Source organism: Bombina bombina, chromosome 3, assembly GCF_027579735.1.
Source record: "Bombina bombina isolate aBomBom1 chromosome 3, aBomBom1.pri, whole genome shotgun sequence".
NCBI lineage: Eukaryota > Metazoa > Chordata > Amphibia > Anura > Bombinatoridae > Bombina > Bombina bombina.
In genome coordinates, this window is record NC_069501.1 from 793,914,706 (window position 1) to 793,929,876 (window position 15,171).

The following is a 15,171-nucleotide window of genomic DNA, read 5'->3' on the forward strand; positions in this document are numbered from 1 at the left end:
TCTTACTGTAGAGGTTATATAGTTACGTACAATATATGTGTGTACTCTTCTGTAGAGGTTATATAGTTACATACAATATATGTGTGTACTCTTCTGTAGAGGTTATATAGTTACGTACAATATATGTATATTCTCTTACTGTAGAGGTTACACATAGTTTTATAGTTACATACAATATACTGTATGTGTTTGCTATTACTGTAGAGGTTATATAGTAACATATAATATATGTGTGTACTCTTCTGTAGAGGTTATATAGTTACATACAATACATGTGTGTTTGCTATTACTGTAGAGCTTAAACATAGTTATATAGTTACGTACAATATATGTACCATGTTAGCCAGTGGATTAGATAGAAATATAAATTATTTTGTGAAACTGAGAAAACAAGGAAGTGTTATGATACACTTAAAACTAGTTTTCTATTAGTGCATATGTCAGCAGTCACAATGCACTGCAAAGGATCCACAAAATAAATGTATTACAACCAGTTAAGATGCTGTTTTGTTAGCAAAATTTGCATTATTTTGCAGACCATGGACATACCCCTTAAAATTATTTTTGAGTATGTTTATTGAATCCACTCAAAGCCTCTTTGTCAGGCCTTTCAATATTTTCCAGAGATTAGCTGGGACCAAGAGGCAGGACTGGACTTTGACCATAAATAAGCTCAAGCATTTAAAGGCCAACCAGACATTTGCCCTGTATGTCCTATGGCCAGTCCAGGCCTGCCAAGAGGCTAGAGCTGTTTCAGGGAGTCCCAAACACAGTGAGTTTAGAAAGGGGGTGTGGTCGGTTATTTCTGAGCTTCTTGGGAAAGATAGAGAGAGATACAAGAGTGACATTTGGAATAAAAACAACACAGTTTTCAAGTGCAAAATATATTTTAATGGTGTTTTGCTACACATAATAAAACATTTTATAGATAACTAAACAGCTACAAGCTTCCCAAACACTGGTTTCTTCATCATGCAGTCTGATTTACTTATAAAGCTTAGTTATATTTTTATATTAATACACAATTATTTATATATATATATATATATATATATATATATATATATATATATATATATATATATATATATATATATATATATATACACACACACACAGTATATATACTTTGTGTATATATACAGTATATGTGTGTGTGTACACACACACTTAATGCATACTAAGTATATGCATGTGTGTAAGTATGTAGATCACTCATTCTGTATACTGTTTATAGCCAAGCTTCATTTGTAAACCAGACCACTAGGTGAATGGAAATTAATGTTCTTAAAGCTTTTAGCTGCTTTCCTCTCTAATGAGCTAGTAGACCTGTAAATAAAAAAACATACTTTTTTTGTTGTTTAATAATCCCCATCTGCCTCTCAGTAAGATCATTTATTTATATAGTTTGACAAGCAGGCAGTACAGCTATTAACCCCTTAAGAACCGGGCACTTCAGACAAAAACTTCCCTAAAAGACCAGAGCATTTTCTCCAACATAGGTGTGTCCGGTCCACGGCGTCATCCTTACTTGTGGGATATTCTCTTCCCCAACAGGAAATGGCAAAGAGCCCAGCAAAGCTGGTCACATGATCCCTCCTAGGCTCCGCCTACCCCAGTCATTCTCTTTGCCGTTGTACAGGCAACATCTCCACGGAGATGGCTTAGAGTTTTTTAGTGTTTAACTGTAGTTTTTCTTATTCAATCAAGAGTTTGTTATTTTGAAATAGTGCTGGTATGTACTATTTACTCAGAAACAGAAAAGAGATGAAGATTTCTGTTTGTATGAGGAAAATGATTTTAGCAACCGTAACTAAAATCCATGGCTGTTCCACACAGGACTGTTGAGAGCAATTAACTTCAGTTGGGGGAACAGTGTGCAGTCTCTTGCTGCTTGAGGTATGACACATTCTAACAAGACGATGTAATGCTGGAAGCTGTCATTTTCCCTATGGGATCCGGTAAGCCATGTTTATTACGATCGTAAATAAGGGCTTCACAAGGGCTTATTAAAACTGTAGACTTTTTCTGGGCTAAATCGATTCATTATTAACACATATTTAGCCTTGAGGAATCATTTTATCTGGGTATTTTGATATAATAATATCGGCAGGCACTGTATTAGACACCTTATTCCTTAGGGGCTTTCCCAAAGCATAAGCAGAGCCTCATTTTCGCGCCGGTGTGGCGCACTTGTTTTTGAGAGGCATGGCATGCAGTCGCATGTGTGAGGAGCTCTGATACTTAGAAAAGACTTTCTGAAGGCGTCATTTGGTATCGTATTCCCCTTTGGGCTTGGTTGGGTCTCAGCAAAGCAGATACCAGGGACTGTAAAGGGGTTAAAGTTTAAAAACGGCTCCGGTTCCGTTATTTTAAGGGTTAAAGCTTCCAAATTTGGTGTGCAATACTTTTAAGGCTTTAAGACACTGTGGTGAAAATTTGGTGAATTTTGAACAATTCCTTCATGTTTTTTCGCAATTGCAGTAATAAAGTGTGTTCAGTTTAAAATTTAAAGTGACAGTAACGGTTTTATTTTAAAACGTTTTTTGTACTTTGTTATCAAGTTTATGCCTGTTTAACATGTCTGAACTACCAGATAGACTGTGTTCTGAATGTGGGGAAGCCAGAATTCCTATTCATTTAAATAAATGTGATTTATGTGATAATGACAATGATGCCCAAGATGATTCCTCAAGTGAGGGGAGTAAGCATGGTACTGCATCATTCCCTCCTTCGTCTACACGAGTCTTGCCCACTCAGGAGGCCCCTAGTACATCTAGCGCGCCAATACTCCTTACTATGCAACAATTAACGGCTGTAATGGATAATTCTGTCAAAAACATTTTAGCCAAAATGAACACTTGTCAGCGTAAGCGCGGCTGCTCTGTTTTAGATACTGAAGAGCATGACGACGCTGATATTAATATCTCTGAAGGGCCCCTAACCCAGTCTGATGGGGCCAGGGAGGTTTTGTCTGAGGGAGAAATTACTGATTCAGGGAACATTTCTCAACAGGCTGAACCTGATGTGATTGCATTTAAATTTAAGTTGGAACATCTCCGCATTCTGCTTAAGGAGGTATTATCCACTCTGGATGATTGTGACAAGTTGGTCATCCCAGAGAAACTATGTAAAATGGACAAGTTCCTAGAGGTGCCGGGGCTCCCAGAAGCTTTTCCTATACCCAAGCGGGTGGCGGACATTGTTAATAAAGAATGGGAAAGGCCCGGTATTCCTTTCGTCCCTCCCCCCATATTTAAAAAATTGTTTCCTATGGTCGACCCCAGAAAGGACTTATGGCAGACAGTCCCCAAGGTCGAGGGAGCGGTTTCCACTTTAAACAAACGCACCACTATACCCATAGAGGATAGTTGTGCTTTCAAAGATCCTATGGATAAAAAATTAGAAGGTTTGCTTAAAAAGATGTTTGTTCAGCAGGGTTACCTTCTACAACCAATTTCATGCATTGTCCCTGTCGCTACAGCCGCATGTTTCTGGTTCGATGAGCTGATAAAGGCGGTCGATAGTGATTCTCCTCCTTATGAGGAGATTATGGACAGAATCAATGCTCTCAAATTGGCTAATTCTTTCACCCTAGACGCCACTTTGCAATTGGCTAGGTTAGCGGCTAAGAATTCTGGGTTTGCTATTGTGGCGCGCAGAGCGCTTTGGTTGAAATCTTGGTCGGCTGATGCGTCTTCCAAGAACAAGCTACTTAACATTCCTTTCAAGGGGAAAACGCTGTTTGGCCCTGACTTGAAAGAGATTATCTCTGATATCACTGGGGGTAAGGGCCACGCCCTTCCTCAGGATCGGCCTTTCAAGGCAAAAAATAAACCTAATTTTCGTCCCTTTCGTAGAAACGGACCAGCCCAAGGTGCTACGTCCTCTAAGCAAGAGGGTAATACTTCTCAAGCCAAGCCAGCTTGGAGACCAATGCAAGGCTGGAACAAGGGAAAGCAGGCCAAGAAACCTGCCACTGCTACCAAGACTGCATGAAATGTTGGCCCCCGATCCGGAACCGGATCTGGTGGGGGGCAGACTCTCTCTCTTCGCTCAGGCTTGGGCAAGAGATGTTCTGGATCCTTGGGCGCTAGAAATAGTCTCCCAAGGTTATCTTCTGGAATTCAAGGGACTTCCCCCAAGGGGGAGGTTCCACAGGTCTCAGTTGTCTTCAGACCACATAAAAGGACAGGCATTCTTACATTGTGTAGAAGACCTGTTAAAAATGGGAGTGATTCATCCTGTTCCATTAAGAGAACAAGGGATGGGGTTCTACTCCAATCTGTTCATAGTTCCCAAAAAAGAGGGAACGTTCAGACCAATCTTAGATCTCAAGATCTTAAACAAGTTTCTCAAGGTTCCATCGTTCAAGATGGAAACCATTCGAACTATTCTTCCTTCCATCCAGGAAGGTCAATTCATGACCACGGTGGATTTAAAGGATGCGTATCTACATATTCCTATCCACAAGGAACATCATCGGTTCCTAAGGTTCGCATTCCTGGACAAACATTACCAGTTCGTGGCGCTTCCTTTCGGATTAGCCACTGCTCCAAGGATTTTCACAAAGGTACTAGGGTCCCTTCTAGCTGTGCTAAGACCAAGGGGCATTGCTGTAGTACCTTACTTGGACGACATTCTGATTCAAGCGTCGTCCCTTCCTCAAGCAAAGGCTCACACGGACATCGTCCTGGCCTTTCTCAGATCTCACGGATGGAAAGTGAACGTGGAAAAGAGTTCTCTATCCCCGTCAACAAGGGTTCCCTTCTTGGGAACAATTATAGACTCCTTAGAAATGAGGATTTTTCTAACAGAGGCCAGAAAAACAAAACTTCTAGACTCTTGTCGGATACTTCATTCCGTTCCTCTTCCTTCCATAGCTCAGTGCATGGAAGTGATCGGGTTGATGGTAGCGGCAATGGACATAGTTCCTTTTGCGCGCATTCATCTAAGACCATTACAACTGTGCATGCTCAGTCAGTGGACTGGGGACTATACAGACTTGTCTCCGAAGATACAAGTAAATCAGAGGACCAGAGACTCACTCCGTTGGTGGCTGTCCCTGGACAACCTGTCACAAGGGATGACATTCCGCAGACCAGAGTGGGTCATTGTCACGACCGACGCCAGTCTGATGGGCTGGGGCGCGGTCTGGGGATCCCTGAAAGCTCAGGGTCTTTGGTCTCGGGAAGAATCTCTTCTACCGATAAATATTCTGGAACTGAGAGCGATATTCAATGCTCTCAAGGCTTGGCCTCAGCTAGCGAGGGCCAAGTTCATACGGTTTCAATCAGACAACATGACAACTGTTGCGTACATCAACCATCAGGGGGGAACAAGGAGTTCCCTAGCGATGGAAGAAGTGACCAAAATCATTCTATGGGCGGAGTCTCACTCCTGCCACCTGTCTGCTATCCACATCCCAGGAGTGGAAAATTGGGAAGCGGATTTTCTGAGTCGTCAGACATTGCATCCGGGGGAGTGGGAACTCCATCCGGAAATCTTTGCCCAAGTCACTCAGCTGTGGGGCATTCCAGACATGGATCTGATGGCCTCTCGTCAGAACTTCAAAGTTCCTTGCTACGGGTCCAGATCCAGGGATCCCAAGGCGGCTCTAGTGGATGCACTAGTAGCACCTTGGACCTTCAAACTAGCTTATGTGTTCCCACCGTTTCCTCTCATCCCCAGGCTGGTAGCCAGGATCAATCAGGAGAGGGCGTCGGTGATCTTGATAGCTCCTGCGTGGCCACGCAGGACTTGGTATGCAGATCTGGTGAATATGTCATCGGCTCCACCTTGGAAGCTACCTTTGAGACGAGACCTTCTTGTTCAGGGTCCGTTCGAACATCCGAATCTGGTTTCACTCCAGCTGACTGCTTGGAGATTGAACGCTTGATTTTATCGAAGCGAGGGTTCTCAGATTCTGTTATTGATACTCTTGTTCAGGCCAGAAAGCCTGTAACTAGAAAGATTTACCACAAAATTTGGAAAAAATATATCTGTTGGTGTGAATCTAAAGGATTCCCTTGGGACAAGGTTAAGATTCCTAGGATTCTATCCTTCCTTCAAGAAGGATTGGAAAAAGGATTATCTGCAAGTTCCCTGAAGGGACAGATTTCTGCCTTGTCGGTGTTACTTCACAAAAAACTGGCTGCTGTGCCAGATGTTCAAGCCTTTGTTCAGGCTCTGGTTAGAATTAAGCCTGTTTACAAACCTTTGACTCCTCCTTGGAGTCTCAATTTAGTTCTTTCAGTTCTTCAGGGGGTTCCGTTTGAACCCTTGCATTCCGTTGATATTAAATTATTATCTTGGAAAGTTTTGTTTTTAGTTGCAATTTCTTCTGCCAGAAGAGTTTCAGAATTATCTGCTCTGCAGTGTTCTCCTCCTTATCTGGTGTTCCATGCAGATAAGGTGGTTTTACGTACTAAACCTGGTTTTCTTCCAAAAGTTGTTTCTAACAAAAACATTAACCAGGAGATTATCGTACCTTCTCTGTGTCCGAAACCAGTTTCAAAGAAGGAACGTTTGTTGCACAATTTGGATGTTGTTCGCGCTCTAAAATTCTATTTAGATGCTACAAAGGATTTTAGACAAACATCTTCCTTGTTTGTTGTTTATTCCGGTAAAAGGAGAGGTCAAAAAGCAACTTCTACCTCTCTCTCTTTTTGGATCAAAAGCATCATCAGATTGGCTTACGAGACTGCCGGACGGCAGCCTCCCGAAAGAATCACAGCTCATTCCACTAGGGCTGTGGCTTCCACATGGGCCTTCAAGAACGAGGCTTCTGTTGATCAGATATGTAGGGCAGCGACTTGGTCTTCACTGCACACTTTTACCAAATTTTACAAGTTTGATACTTTTGCTTCTTCTGAGGCTATTTTTGGGAGAAAGGTTTTGCAAGCCGTGGTGCCTTCCATTTAGGTGACCTGATTTGCTCCCTCCCTTCATCCGTGTCCTAAAGCTTTGGTATTGGTTCCCACAAGTAAGGATGACGCCGTGGACCGGACACACCTATGTTGGAGAAAACAGAATTTATGTTTACCTGATAAATTACTTTCTCCAACGGTGTGTCCGGTCCACGGCCCGCCCTGGTTTTTTAATCAGGTCTGATAATTTATTTTCTTTAACTACAGTCACCACGGTACCATATGGTTTCTCCTATGCAAATATTCCTCCTTGACGTCGGTCGAATGACTGGGGTAGGCGGAGCCTAGGAGGGATCATGTGACCAGCTTTGCTGGGCTCTTTGCCATTTCCTGTTGGGGAAGAGAATATCCCACAAGTAAGGATGACGCCGTGGACCGGACACACCGTTGGAGAAAGTAATTTATCAGGTAAACATAAATTCTGTTTTTGCTATCGCTACATTTAAACAAATAGAGCCTCTTTTTTTTAACCTATCAAAACTATATATTTTATTTTTTTTAGTAGACGACCCAAAGTAATGCTCTAGTCACATTTTGGTATATTTCATGCCACCATTTCTCCGCCAAATGCGAGCAAATAAAAAAATATTGTTAACTTTTTCACAATTTTAGGTTTCTCACGGAAATTATTTACAAACAGCTTGTGCAATTATAATTGTAAATGTTTCTCTGGGATCCCCTTTGTTCAGAAATAGCAGACATATTTGTCTTTGGCATTGGTTTTAGATAATTTGAAGGTCACTAAATGCTGCTGTGCACCACACTTGTATTATACCCAGCAGTGAAGGGGTTACAGCCTCCCACCTGACACATTCCACCCCCTGATCCCTCTCTGACCCCTCTCAAACACCTCTCTTCCCTCCCCCCAAAGGTCACCCCCATCTTAAGTACTGGCAGAAAGTCTGCCAATATAAAAATAAAAGGGTTTTTTTTAATTTATTTTTTCTCTTAATTATATATTTTCTTTAACCCTCCCCCCTCTACCTATTTGCGGCCATCTTAGGTACTGGCAGGTTGCTGAAAAATAAGCAATTAAAAAAAATAATATATATATATATATATAATACCCATTTTTCTGTAGAGTAGCTGCCCCCCCCCCCTCCATACCCAATCTTCCCAGATCCTTTTTCCTCAAATTATCCCAGATATGATGATCCGCCTCATTGCCTCTCCTCCCTCCCCCTCAATCACGCAGCTGGAATTTTTGGGATTTTTTACCTGTAGCGTGGCATAGCAGTCCAGCCAACAGAGTGGCCCTCTTTGCTTCGGTAACTCTGCAACTCTATTTCTGCAGTGCCCCACTCGTGGGGCATGCAGAAATAGGACGATCTCACAATTTTGAGAGAGGTAGAGCCAGAGAGAAGCCCAGGGCCGTTAAGGGGTTAAAGCTGATTCTGATAGATAGCAGCACAGTGCACTGCTATAGAAATACATGCATAGTGCAGGAGCTGTGGTTCCTATTGGCTTTACCACTTATAGAGAAGAACCAAAAAGGCCCATCAAGTCTACTAACTTAATGAAAGTGGCTAGCCTTGCTGTCTTGATTAAAGCCCAGATTGGCTCCTACAAATAAGGCAAATGGTGGGCGGAGTTTGTCTATTGAAAAATAATTGCAGTGAAGAGGATGTTAGTTTGTTTGAAACATATTTAGACTGCTGATAATTACAAGGTGTTTACTGTCCCTTTAATACCCACATAAATCAGATGTATATTCTTCACATATGTGCATTTAGTATGTATGTACTGTCCCTTTAATACCCACATAAATCAGATGTATATTCTTCACATATGTGCATTTAGTATGTATGTACTGTCCCTTTAATACCCACATAAATCAGATGTATATTCTTCACATATGTGCATTTAGTATGTATCTCGCAAGGAAAACTTACGGCTAGATTTAGAGTTTTGTCTGTAAGGACCCGCGTAGCTAACGCTGGCTTTTTTCTGGCCGCACCATAAAAATAACTCTGGTATTGAGAGTCCACATAAAGGCTGCGTTAGGCTCCAAAAAAGGAGCGTAGAGCATATTTAACGCAGCTTCAACTCTCGATACCAGAGTTGCTTACGGACGCGGCCAGCCTCAAAAACGTGCTCGTGCACGATTCCCCCATAGGAAATAATGGGGCTGTTTGAGCTGAAAAAAAACCTAACACCTGCAAAAAAGCCGCGTTCAGCTCCTAACGCAGCCCCATTGTTTGCTATGGGGAAACACTTCCTACGTCTGCACCTAACACCCTAACATGTACCCCGAGTCTAAACACCCCTAACCTTACACTTATTAACCCCTAATCTGCCGCCCCCGCTATCGCTGACCCCTGCATATTATTTTTAACCCCTAATCTGCCGCTCCGTAAACCGCCGCTACTTACATTATCCTTATGTACCCCTAATCTGCTGCCCCTAACACCGCCGACCCCTATATTATATTTATTAACCCCTAATCTGCCCCCCACAACGTCACCTCCACCTGCCTACACTTATTAACCCCTAATCTGCCGATCGGACCTGAGCGCTACTATAATAAAGTTATTAACCCCTAATCCGCCTCACTAACCCTATAATAAATAGTATTAACCCCTAATCTGCCCTCCCTAACATCGCCGACACCTAACTTCAATTATTAACCCCTAATCTGCCGACTGGAGCTCACCGCTATTCTAATAAATGTATTAACCCCTAAAGCTAAGTCTAACCCTAACACTAACACCCCCCTAAGTTAAATATAATTTTAATATAACGAAATTAATTATCTCTTATTAAATAAATTATTCATATTTAAAGCTAAATACTTACCTGTAAAATAAATCCTAATATAGCTACAATATAAATTATAATTATATTATAGCTATTTTAGGATTAATATTTATTTTACAGGTAACTTTGTAATTATTTTAACCAGGTACAATAGCTATTAAATAGTTAATAACTATTTAATAGTTACCTAGTTAAAATAATAACAAAATTACCTGTAAAATAAATCCTAACCTAAGTTACAATTAAACCTAACACTACACTATCAATAAATAATTAAATAAAATACCTACAATTACCTACAATTAAACCTAACACTACACTATCAATACATTAATTAAATACAATATTTACAAATAACTACAATGAAATAAACTAACTAAAGTACAAAAAATAAAAAAGAACTAAGTTACAAAAAATAAAAAAATATTTACAAACATAAGGAAAATCTTACAACAATTTTAAACTAATTACACCTACTCTAAGCCCCCTAATAAAATAACAAAGCCCCCCAAAATAAAAAATGCCCTACCCTATTCTAAATTACTAAAGTTCAAAGCTCTTTTACCTTACCAGCCCTGAACAGGGCCCTTTGCGGGGCATGCCCCAAAGAATTCAGCTCTTTTGCCTGTAAAAAAAAACATACAATACCCCCCCCCCAACATTACAACCCACCACCCACATACCCCTAATCTAACCCAAACCCCCCTTAAATAAACCTAACACTAAGCCCTTGAAGATCTTCCTACCTTGTCTTCACCTCACCGGGTATCACACCGATCCATCCTGGCTCCGATATCTTCATCCAACCCAAGAGGGGGCTAGACATCCATCATCCGATGGCTGAAGAAGTCCAGAAGAGGGTCCAAAGTCTTCATCCTATCCGGGAAGAAGAGTAGATCCGGACCGGCAACCATCTTCTTCCAAGTGGCATCTTCTATCTTCATCCGATGAGGACCGGCTCCATCCTGAAGACCTCCACCGCGGACCCATCTTCATCCGGCGACGTCCAACTGAAGAATGACGGTTCCTTTAAGGGACGTCATCCAAGATGGCGTCCCTTGAATTCCGATCCTACCAATCAGATTGAGCTCGCATTCTATTGGCTGTTCCGATCAGCCAATAGAATGCGAGCTCAATCTGATTGGCTGATTGGATCAGCCAATCGGATTGATCTTGATTCTGATTGGCTGATTCCATCAGCCAATCAGAATATTCCTACCTTAATTCCGATTGGCTGATAGAATCCTATCAGCCAATCGGAATTCGAGGGACGCCATCTTGGATGACGTCCCTTAAAGGAACCGTCATTCTTCAGTTGGACGTCGCCGGATGAAGATGGGTCCGCGGTGGAGGTCTTCAGGATGGAGCCGGTCCTCATCGGATGAAGATAGAAGATGCCGCTTGGAAGAAGATGGTTGCCGGTCCGGATCTACTCTTCTTCCCGGATAGGATGAAGACTTTGGAGCCTCTTCTGGACCTCTTCAGCCACCGGATGATGGATCGCAAGCCCCCGCTTGGGTTGGATGAAGATTTTGGAGCCAGGACCAATCGGTGATACCCGGTGAGGTGAAGACAAGGTAGGATGATCTTCAGGGGCTTAGTGTTAGGTTTATTTAAGGGGGTTTTGGGTTAGATTAGGGGTATGTGGGTGGTGGGTTGTAATGTTAAGGGGGGGTATTGTATGTTTTTTTTTTACAGGCAAAAGAGCTGAACTTCTTGGGGCATGCCCCGCAAAGGGCCCTGTTCAGGGCTGGTAAGGTAAAAGAGCTTTGAACTTTAGTAATTTAGAATAGGGTAGGGCATTTTTTATTTTGGGGGTCTTTGTTATTTTATTAGGGGGCTTAGAGTAGGTGTAATTAGTTTAAAATTGTTGTAATATTTTTCTTATGTTTGTAAATATTTTTTTATTTTTTGTACTTTAGTTAGTTTATTTCATTGTAGTTATTTGTAGGTATTGTATTTAATTAATGTATTGATAGTGTAGTGTTAGGTTTAATTGTAGGTAATTGTAGGTATTTTATTTAATTAATTTAATGATAGTATAGTGTTAGGTTTAATTGTAACTTAGGTTAGGATTTATTTTACAGGTAATTTTGTAATTATTTTAACTATTTTAGCTATTAAATAGTTCTTAACTATTTAATAGCTATTGTACCTGGTTAAAATAAATACAAAGTTACCTGTAAAATAAATATTAATCCTAAAATAGCTATAATATAATTATAATTTATATTGTAGCTATATTAGGATTTATTTTACAGGTAAGTATTTAGCTTTAAATAGGAATAATTTATTTAATAAGAGTTAATTAATTTCGTTAGATTTAAATTATATTTAAGTTAGGGGGGTGTTGGTGTTAGGGTTAGACTTAGCTTTAGGGGTTAATACATTTATTAGAATAGCGGTGAGCTCCGGTCGGCAGATTAGGGGTTAATAATTGAAGTTAGGTGTCGGCGATGTTAGGGAGGGCAGATTAGGGGGTTAATACTATTTATTATAGGGTTAGTGAGGCGGATTAGGGGTTAATAACTTTATTATAGTAGCGGTGCGGTCCGCTCGGCAGATTAGGGGTTAATAAGTGTAGGCAGGTGGAGGCGACGTTGAGGGGGGGCAGATTAGGGGTTAATAAATATAATATAGGGGTCGGCGGTGTTAGGGGCAGCAGATTAGGGGTACATAAGGATAACTTAAGTAGCGGCGCTTTGCGGTCGGCAGATTAGGGGTTAATTATTGTAGGTAGCTGGCTGCGACGTTGTGGGGGGCAGGTTAGGGGTTAATAAATATAATATAGGGGTCGGCGGTGTTAGGGGCAGCAGATTAGGGGTACATAAGGATAACGTAGGTGGCGGTCGGCAGATTAGGGGTTAAAAAAATTTAATCGAGTGGCGGCGATGTGGGGGGACCTCGGTTTAGGGGTACATAGGTAGTTTATGGGTGTTAGTGTACTTTAGAGTACAGTAGTTAAGAGCTTTATGAACCGGCGTTAGCCCAGAAAGCTCTTAACTACTGACTTTTTTCTGCGGCTGGAGTTTTGTCATTAGAATTCTAACGCTCACTTCAGACACGACTCTAAATACCGGAGTTAGAAAAATCCCATTGAAAAGATAGGATAGGCAATTGACGTAAGGGGATCTGCGGTATGGAAAAGTCGCGGCTGAAAAGTGAGCGTTAGACCCTTTTTTGAGTGACTCCAAATACCGGAGGTAGCCTAAAACCAGCGTTAGGAGCCTCTAACGCTGGTTTTCACGGCTACCGCCAAACTCTAAATCTAGGCCTTAGCAAGGTAATATTTTTTTTATTCTACAACCCAAGTGTTAGACATTAATTGTAATTTTAAATACTATTTCTCATCCATTCAGAGGGGTTTGTCTGTGTCTGCCTATTATTTGTGCTGCAAAATCTCGCTGATACATCTTCAACCAGTCTATCATATTGACTGATGATTTGATGAATGTGAGTGGCCCATAAACCTGACATGCGCCAACAGGCCTTAGGGGAGGGGAAACATAGCGCCAGAGCTTAGTTTTAGAGACAGATTTATCAGCGATTCATTTAATGAAATAGTGCTATAAAAGCTGAATGTATACAGAAGTTCCCGGGAATAAAGCTTTTATCCCACTGCTAATGCTGCTGCTGTCATTGCATATTACATGTTCATCATTCTCTTTTCTTTTACCTCACAGTTGAATGGAATGCTTTCACTTGCTATGGCTCTCAATTTGCCTTAAAGCTTTTTTTTGTGTTTGTTGTCCCTCATCTCTGTACTGTTATTACTTTTTTTGTGCTTGTTCCCCCCCCCCCCTTCTTTTTAGTGAGGGCTGCCGAAGAGAAAATACAATGAAGAATGTGGGATGTCGTAAATATGCATTTAACAGCCTCCAGCTGAAGGCTTTCCCAAAACAGTACAGGCCTCCTGAAGGAACCTATGGAAAAGTGGAAACCTAGAATTGACTGGATCCTGCACCACACGTACATATGCATTACTTCGGATGCATCAGACATGGTTTTTTTTTAATGATTTCCAAAAGATAATATCTATTCCATAATACGGAGCATGCGGTCGGACATGGTTATGCGGCACGTCTGTTTTAACACTGTAACTCTTTAAAAAGTCTGTGAGGTAATGTTAATCGAGCACTTGAATGCTAAATTGCTACCTCCAGAATGATTATGGAGGACACGGATAATCTTGTAACATTTGGTTCTCATTTTTTTATGTTTTGAGTCTATATGCAGACTGTCGGAGTGTGCCCTAAACTGTAGAAGACATTTTAGCTTACACAAAACGTAACTCCTCTGTGGTAAAGTGGATATGAATTCACTGCATGCTGAATGAGGTTAGCAGCATCACACGATGAAATGCCCGAACTATAGTGACTACGGCCTTTTAGTAACTGAAACTGGAAACATCAGCATAACCGTAATATATCCAGCATTAGTTCCTTAAGGAATGTGACATTATCAGTTCACTCAACTTAATGCTGCAACTAAAGAAATGTGTTTTATAGTTCACCAGCAACAAGCGCTTTATTATTATTAAACCGTTTACAGTAGTCCAGAGTTAGTGCTGTTTTAGCAAGTGAACCATATATCAGGAGTTGCTAAAGATTAAAGCTACTTAACATATATTAAACCAAGGCATGCTTCTGCATACAAATGACACTCCTTAACTAGAATCATTCGTTTTAATAGAAGAAATAGCAGAGAACAGTGAGGGTGTAAACAGCTGGTCTTTTAAAAATAATATAATATATTTCAAAATTAGTTTTAGCAGCTTATCCAGCTTTCAAGAATAAAATAAGTTTTTCATTTCCCACATTCTATTTTTAATCCATATTCTCACTAAACAAGAAAAGGCATATGTTCTTGTCTGTGATGTATGTAATAGACTGTCAGTGTGTAAACTAACAGACTGAAAATCTAATTATGTTAAATATAAATGCATTACTACATATACTATAGTTTGTTCTTTTATAGAATATGTAACTGTACCTTGAATTTAAAGGGATACTAAACCCAAATTTTTTTCTTTCATGATTCAGATAGAGCAGACAATTTTAAGCAACTTTCTAATTTACTCCTATTATCGTTTTTTCTTCGTTCTCTTGCTATCTTTATTTGAAAAGCAGGAATGTAAAGCTTAGGAGCCAGACCATTTTTGCTTCAGCACCTGGGTAGCACTTGTTGAATGAAGCCACCAATAAGTAAGCGCTATCCAGGGAGCTGAACAAAAAATGGGCTGGCTCCTAAGCTTTATATTCCTGCTTTTCAATAAAGATAGCAAGAGAAAGAACAAAAAATGATAATAGGAGTAAATTAGAAAGTTGCTTAAAATTGCATGCTCTATCTAAATCGCGAAAGAAAAAAATGTGAGTTTAGTATCCCTTTAAGAGACAATTGGCTGAAACTTACATTTGCTACCATGCAAAGCTGAATAATAAACCAACCAGTATGCAACTCATTGCACATATGAACACCTGGGTAG

The 15,171-nt window shown here is 40.6% G+C and overlaps 1 protein-coding gene across 3 annotated transcripts in view; it reads left to right on the forward strand.

Annotated features, from left to right (window-relative positions):
* The window catches only part of INPP4A (inositol polyphosphate-4-phosphatase type I A), a 430,069-nt gene extending 415,250 nt beyond the window's left edge, over positions 1-14,819 (forward strand). For all 3 annotated transcript variants that reach the window (XM_053707704.1, XM_053707705.1, XM_053707706.1), the window contains one exon: positions 13,499-14,819. In XM_053707704.1, coding sequence (XP_053563679.1) covers positions 13,499-13,631 — 133 coding nt within the window. In that variant the 3' untranslated portion in view covers positions 13,632-14,819. The remainder of the gene's footprint in view (positions 1-13,498) is intronic.
* The last annotated feature ends 352 nt before the right edge of the window (positions 14,820-15,171 follow it).